The sequence below is a fragment of the Sapajus apella genome, unplaced genomic scaffold (assembly GCF_009761245.1).
Source record: "Sapajus apella isolate SASKATOON/1434 unplaced genomic scaffold, GSC_monkey_1.0 scaffold1, whole genome shotgun sequence".
In the NCBI taxonomy this organism is placed as follows: domain Eukaryota; kingdom Metazoa; phylum Chordata; class Mammalia; order Primates; family Cebidae; genus Sapajus; species Sapajus apella.
Genome location: NW_022436941.1, coordinates 5,865,332 through 5,873,194, shown reverse-complemented (window position 1 = coordinate 5,873,194; position 7,863 = coordinate 5,865,332). Strand labels below are relative to the sequence as shown.

Sequence of the window (7,863 nt, the reverse complement as noted above, 5' to 3'; positions counted from 1 at the left end):
CCTAGGACTTTGGGAGGCTGAGACGGGTGGATCACCTCAGGTCAGGAGTTCCAGACCAGCCTGACCAACATGGTGAAACCCCACCTCTACTAAATACAAAAAAATTAGCCAGGTGTGGTAGCATACAATCCCAGCTACTTGGGAGGCTGACGCAGGATAATGACTTGAACCCAGGAGGCAGAGATTGCAGTGAGCCGAGATTGTACCATTGCACTCCAGCCTGGGCAACAAGAGCAAAAGTCTGTCTCAAAAGCAAACAAAACCAAACCAAAACCTCAGATAAGTCTCCTTCTTAGAGTGTTGTAATGAATGGGAGTTTGTAACTTTTATGTGTCATGTTGTGAACAGCTGTGGTTGGGGTGGTCACTGGCATGCGGTCATTACCATATCTCAGAATGGCACGTTATTTCCATTTCACAAATGAGCACACTGAGGCGTAGAGAGTTAGATAACTTGCCCAGGTTACACAGATTGTAAGTTGAAGCTGGGATTTGAATCTTCACGTGTATACTTATAAATACAATGTAAGGAAAACTCTGGTGAGTCCATCTCTTATCATAACTAACATTTGAGTAATTACTGTAGAGTGCCACATACTGTTTTAGATGCTTTACGTAGACTATTTTGTTTGAATATCCTCATTTTAGAGAATAAACTGTCTGGGCACAGTAGCTCATGCCTATAATCTCAGCACTTTGGGAAGCTGAGACTGGTGGATTGCTTGAGTCCCAGGAGTTCGAGATCAGCCTGGTTAACAAGGTGAAACTGTGTCTTTATTAAAAATACAAAAAATTGGCTGGGCAGGGTGGTGTGTCCCTGTACTGCCAGCTACTTGAGGCGTTGAGGTGGGAGAATCATCTGAGCCCAGGAAGTTGAGGCTGTAGTGAGCTGTAATTGTGCCACTGTGCTCCAGCCTAGGCAATCAGAGTGAGACCGTCTCAAACAAAAGAAAAAAACCTGAGGCTGTCAATAATTTGCTCTCATTCATGCAGCTTTCAGTGACTGGACGAGGCTTTAAATTTACTCCAAAACCTCTATGTGGGATGGCACCCTGCCCTGCCTCTGCATCATGGCCCAGCTACATGGGATTCCTGTGGAGGGAAATGTGGAGCAGAGTCCCTGGAGAGGGGGCTGAAGTATACAGAACGCTGGTACTGTCAGGTGCGGGGACTCGTGCCTGGAATCCTAGGATTGCTTCAGTGAGCTGTAGTTGTGTCACTGCACTCCAGCCTGGGTGAGCGAGCGAGCAAGATCATGTCTCAAAACCCCAAAATCAGAAAACCAAAACAAAAACACCAGTAGTGTTGAGGGAAAGTGAAAAGGAAGTGATCGACCAGCTAAACAGCCCAAGCTAAGTATGGCATCCACTACAGAGGATGTGGCCAGTAAATCTTTGCTAAGAGACTTAAATCCTGTTAATTGGGGAGCTACGTGTGTGGGCAGGCAGTTCACAGCCCCTATCAGTGGACATCATTTCCCTGGGCCCTAGCATCTGCCATTTGTTTTTTCGACTAGATATGAATGATCGAATTTATTTTTTTGAGATGAAGTTTTGCTCTTGTTGCCCAAGCTGTTGTGCAGTGGCCCGATCTCGGCTCACTACAACCTCCGCTTCCCAGGTTCAAGAGATTTTCCTGCCTCAGTTTCCTCAGTAGCTGAGACTACAGCCATGCACCACCATGCGACTAATTTTTGTATTTTTTGTAGAGATGGGGGTTTCACCACATTGCCCAGCCTCGTCTCAAACTTTTGGGGTCAAGCGATCTGTCTGCTTCAGCCTACTAAAGTACTGGGATTACAGGTGTGAGCCACCTCGCCTGGCCAGTGACTAGATCCAAGGTGCCACAGTTTCATACGGTGGTATTAAGGAAGGAAAATGATGAAAGCAAATTTACTGAAAATAATGAAGGTTCACTTGTTAACTCACATCCACCAGTTCATTTTTCAGTTCTTTAATGGGAAAATCTGAATAGTTTTCATGATCATAAACACTCAATGTAAATGTCAGAAATACAACTTTTAATTCTTTAGTGACATTTGATCAGGGCCCCCAGTGTGATTCCTCCCAAGTTTTGCTTTTGAAATGGTTACATCTTTTTGGATTTTTTTTTTTTTTTTGAGACAGAGTCTTGCTCTGTTGCCAGGCTGGAGTGCAGTGGTGTGATCTTGGTTTACTGCAGCCTCCACCTCTCCAGTTCAAGCAATTCTCCTGCCTTAGTTTCCTCAGTAGCTGGCATTACAGGTATGCACCACCACACCCAGCTAATTTTTGTATTTTTTGTAGAGATGGGGTTTCACCACTTTGTCCAGGCTACTCTTGAACTCTTGGCCTCAACTGATCCACCTGCGCCATCCTTCCAAAGTGCTGGGATTACAGATGTGAGCCACCGCACCGTCGAAATGGTTACATTTTGTCAAATGGGCAAATGGGAAGAAGGTAGGTCAGGACAGAAGCCCATGAAAATGCTTTCTTTTTTCTAGGTCCATATGTATGGACTGCTAACAACTGCTAAGTTGACGTTAAATGGACTCTTGTTCATTAAAAAAAATATTTTGCTATATCCTCTGCTTATTAATTTGCTTAACCTTTTTTTTTTTTTTTTTGAGGGGGGTGAGGGACAGGGTATTTTGCTGTTGCTGGAATGCAGTGCCTAGATTTCGGCTCACTGCAGCCTCCCAGGCTCAAGCCATCTTCCCATCTCAGCCTCCTGGGTAGCTGGGACTACAGGCGTGCACCACCACGCCTGGCTTATTTTTGTATTTTTAGTAAGATGGAGTTTTGCCATGTTAGCCAGGCAGCTCTTGAATGTCTGGCCTTGTGATCCTCCTGCCTTGTCCTCCCAAAGTGCTGTGATTACAGGTATGAGCCACCATGTCCAGCGTGCTTAAAGTTTTTAGTTAAAAAAAAAAGATACAAATGAATAGTCTTAAAACAATACGCTTTAAGGGGTGATTTTTTTTTTTTTTTTTTTTTTTTTTGAGACGGAGTTTCGCTCTTGTTACCCAGGCTGGAGTGCAATGGCGCGATCTCGGCTCACCGCAACCTCCGCCTCCTGGGTTCAGGCAATTCTCCTGCCTCAGCCTCCTGAGTAGCTGGGATTACAGGCACGAGCCACCATGCCCAGCTAATTTTTTGTATTTTTAGTAGAGACGGGGTTTCACTATGTTGACCAGGATGGTCTCGATCTCTTGACCTCGTGATCCACCCGCCTCGGCCTCCCAAAGTGCTGGGATTACAGGCGTGAGCCACCGGGCCCGGCTAAGGGGTGATTTTCATAGTATGTCAATTACATCTCAAAAAAGAGAAGAAAAAAAAAAGTAATTCCTCCCCAGAAATGATGCAAGAGAAGATTCACCTAAATCTATTCACAGCTGTCTGCAGAGTGCCTACTGTGTGCTGAGCCTGGGGATACAGGACACGGGCACGTTTGAGAGGGGATTATAGGCCGGGTTTCCACACCCTTTGGTCCAGACAAACGTAGTTGAGCCACCTGGCTCAAGGACTTGGCAGCTGCGCGATGACTGAACAGAGCCTACGTTCGAACCCATGGCTGTAAGACTTACGATCCCCCGATGGGAACTGCCGTGGTTCATTGCCCCAGCTAGTACTGAATGAAAACAGAGGGGGTGGCCCCCGAGCACCCGCCGTTCATGTGTCCCTGACCAGGCCCGCGACATCCTCCTGTCCGCGCACACTGCGCGCAGCGCCGCCCAGCGGGAAGTCCAGCTCGGTGCCAGCGCCCGCGAAGCGGAGGCGGCCGGCGCCTGAGGCGGGACAAGGTTCCTTCCCGCGCAGGGAGGACCAGAGGCAAGGCCAGCGCGCGCCAGCCGGCCTGCGTCCCGGGCACAGACGCGACAGGCTGGCACCGAGCGGGGGCTGCGCGCGGCTCCGGGGCCTGCGGCAGTGGGGGGAGCAGAGTCCACCTGGTGGCTAAGGGCTATGGCGACCGCTGAAGCTCCTGGGGGCCTTCGGGGTCCGGGCTGCGCCTGTGCCCGCCGGACGGCTGGTTGCAGCCCGCACTGCCTTCAGCTCCGGGCCGGCCACGCCGGGAGACTACTGGGTGGCGGTAGCTGGGCGGGGCCGGGTCGGGGGCGGCTGTGGGCTGCGGGCAGGCAGCGCGCGGGGCAGCCCTCGGCGGACAGCCATGGCGGCGGCGCTCTGGGCGTGGGGGGCTACGCGGCGCGTGTTGTCGGCGCTCCGAGACCGGAGCCCGGGGCTTGCGGCCATGGTGAGTGTCGAGCGGCCGCGGGGGCGGGGACTGGGGGGCAGCGCAAGGCCCTGCGGTGTCGGCTGAAGGGCCAGTGGGACTGGGGCGGCAGCTGCGTGGGCCGGGCCTTGGGCATCGGGGGTTGGGTCACTGCGTCCCGAGAGCGAGCACCTGCCCGGCGCGCCGCTCAGAGACCGAAGTGTCCGCAGCCTCCGCCACTTGCCTGTTGGCTTAATACTTCGGCTGAAGCCTGCGAACTTACCAACCGGAAACAAACGGGAACGAGTTTTGTTCAGCCACAAAAGGCAGACGTGAAAAGTAGTTGCAGAACGATTCGGTGCTCGTTGCCGCTCGCGGTGCTGAGGACGAACGGCGCTGCGGGCCCGGCTCCCTACGGCGGCTCCCTGCTCGTGCTTCACTCCATGGGGAGCCCACCGAGGTTTTGGAGGAGTTATTAATAAATTGTGTTTTTTGGTGACATACTGGCTTTTCTTTCCTCTTCCAAGGGGCCTTCAGTCAGTTTTCCTGCTGTAGAAATTAAGTTTGGAGTAAATGGGGGAAAGTTTTAACATGCAGCACCACCTAGTGGGAAAATAATGTGTTAAATTCACCATGTCCTTTTAAGTTGCACTTTAACCACCCATTTCGGTTTGAAATGTTTGCTTTGTTTTGTTTTGTTGTTTTGAGACGGAGTCTCGCTGTGTCGCCAAGCCTGGAGTGCAGTGGCGCGATTTTGGCTCACTGCAACCTCTGCCTCCCGTGTTTAAGCTATTCTCCTGCCTCAGCCTCCCGAGCAGCTGGGATTACAGGCGCCCACCACCATGCCCAGTTAATTTTTTTATTTTTATTTTTAGTAGAGACAAGGTTTCGCCATGTTGGTAAGGCTGGTCTTGAACTCCTGACCTCAGGTGATCCACCTGCCTCGGCCTCCCAAAATGCTGGGATTACAGGCGTCAGCCAGCGTCTCTGGCCTGAAATTCTTTAATAGAAGAAATTTAAAATAGCTTGTAGATGGAGGAAGATGAGCACTCCGCAGCTTCCTGGCCACGAAAGGGAGAACACAAGTTGAATGCCTACTGTCATCTAGGCGTTTCTCCAGGTATACTCTGCCCCAGGTGGTAGTGATCCATTAAGATTAAGGTGTTCTGGGAAGGAATGAATCAAAAGACATGATTTGAGCCCTGCCACGTGCCAGGCTCAATGCTAGGTGCACTCATATTCAAGATCTGTAATCTAAGCCTTTCAAAAAATCTTGGCAGGTAGATATTATAATATCCCCACTACAGACAGAAGGACCTCAGAATTCAGAAAAGCCATGTTCAGCATCCCACAACTAAAAGTAACAAAGCTAGGCCTTAGATCAAGTTTACTGTCTTCAAATCTTAGTCCCCCTTCACTCCCTGAACAAATTAAGCCCAGCACAAGGGATTCTGCTGCGAATGTGTCCTCAAGGGGACCTTTGATGTTATGTTGATGAAGTGGCTCCATTTCCCAGTCCTGGGCATAGTCCCTGCTACTGGGCAGGTGTCTGTTGTGGGCATAAAGTGCATACATTGATCTTAGTGGGGATGTGGATGGTCCAGCACTCGGAGAAAACAGCTCGGAGTGTGTTCCACAGACACCAGGTGCCTGCTTCATTACAGACAGCATGTGTAATGGGTTTCTTTGCAGCTACTCAATGTGGACACACATAATTCTATTTCTTTTCCAAAATCCTCTGAGTTGACAAAATAAGCGTTTAATAAGAATTTTAAATTTCTTATAATTGATATATGTGTGTTTCAGAACTGTCATTGAAAAACTGATGAATGGATATTTTGATTCTTAATAGTAAATGGTTTACTATTTACTATTTATTTATTACTTTTCTTTCTTTTTTTTTTTAAGGGACAGGGTCTCACTCTGTTGCCCAGGCTGGAATATAGTGGTGATCATAGCTCACTGCAGCCTCGGACACCTGGTCTCAAGTGATCCTCCCACTTCAGCCTCCCAAGTAGCTGAAACTATGGATCTGCTCCACCACACCTGGCTAATTTTCAAAATCCTTTTGTAGAGCTGAGGCCTCACCGTGTTGCCTAGGCTGGTCTTGAACTCCTGGCCTCAAATGATCCTCCCACCTCAGCCTCCCAAAGTGCTAGAATTACAGATGTGAGCCACTGTCCCTAGCCCTAGTAACCTAGTAAAAAAATTTTTTTTTTTTTTAATATGGAGCCTCACTCTGTTGCCCAGGCTGGACAGCTGGGATTACAGGCATGTACCACCATGCCCAACTAACCTAGTAAGTAATTTTTTTTAATAAAAAGCTTTTACATACTTTTGTTTAATTAAAAAGTACCCTCAGCCGGGCATGGTGGCTCACGCCTGTAATCCCAGCACTTTGGGAGCCTGAGGAGGGCAGATCCTTTGAGGTCAGGAGTTTGAAACCAGCCCAGCCAACATGGTGAAACCCTGTCTCTCCTAAAAATTAAAAAAAATTAGCCAGGTCTTGTGGCATGTGCCTGTAATCACAGCTACTCGGGAGGCTGAGGCAGAAGAATGGCTTGAACCTGGGAGGCAGAGATTGCATTGAGCTGAGATCATGCCACTGCACTCCAGCCTGGGTGACAGAGCAAGACTTGGTCTCAGAAAAAAAAGTACTCTCATTCTTTCCTTTTGTTAGTTGTGGGGAAGAATAGCTGATCTAGCAAAGACTAGAAAGCTGGTTCCTTAGTATTTTTTTCTTCATCTTTATAGAATAAGTTGTCTAAAGGTAAAATCTTTTTGCTCTCTTAATATTAGTGATAAAAGATTTTAGGATTTCTGAAGTGGGAGTGAGTTGTAGCTTAATGGCAGAGAATCTGGGGAACGCAGCTTAGCCCACAGTTGCCCTTTGATGACAAGCCTTCACATTGGTTCATCTTTCTGGGTGACAGCCTCTCCCTCACCAGAGGCTACGGTAACTCTGCAAGTAGGTAAGGCAGGAAGTATTGCCTGGAATGAGAACTCAGCTTTCCTGACTTCCAGTAGAGTGTCCATCTCATCTCTCTGGCCCCGATGTTTAAAGTTCTTTTGGTTAAAAAAACCAACAGCATGGGAGGTGTGGGCCTGTTAACCAACAGAACCTGGGTTTGTGAATGTCTTCACCAGAGTGAGTAGAAACGGCAGACAGTGCACACAAGTGCTTTGGACTGGGCAGTTCTCTGGCCAGACTATGGAGTTTGTCTTGCTGGTGCTCTGAAAAAAGGGTTACGTAAACTCACCCCACTGAGGTTATGGCTTTTTACCTCAAGTCCAGAGGATCTTTGGACCCCCAGAAGTTAGATAAAATCCTATGTAAATGTGCATTTGTTTTTTTCCCCTCTGGGGATTGGTTTTCATTAGATGTGACAGGAGATGGTAATTCCAAATCATTAAAACCATCTTTCATTCTTTTGGTTCTCAAAAGACAGACCAAAGCAGGCTAGCTCTGTACAAATAAGCTCCCTCTATGTTATGTTCCCTCTGGCCCCCTCACTGCTGCCTCAGACATCACAATTCAGCTTCTTTGGCTTATTATAGATACAACAGAGAGTAGTGAAGGCTACTGAGGTGATGTAGGGCCATCCAAAGAGCAATAGACCAGGAGTTTGGAGCCTTGAATTCTAATTCTGGTTCTGCCAATAGACTTGCCACAAGT

General features: G+C 48.5%; 1 protein-coding gene across 1 annotated transcript in view; it reads left to right on the top strand.

Moving 5' to 3' along the window:
• Positions 1 to 3,920: 3,920 nt before the first annotated feature.
• The window catches only part of PCBD2 (pterin-4 alpha-carbinolamine dehydratase 2), a 49,109-nt gene continuing 45,166 nt past the window's right edge, over positions 3,921 to 7,863 (top strand). The window contains exon 1 of the mRNA XM_032248562.1: positions 3,921 to 4,229. Coding sequence (XP_032104453.1) covers positions 4,146 to 4,229 — 84 coding nt within the window. The 5' untranslated portion in view covers positions 3,921 to 4,145. The remainder of the gene's footprint in view (positions 4,230 to 7,863) is intronic.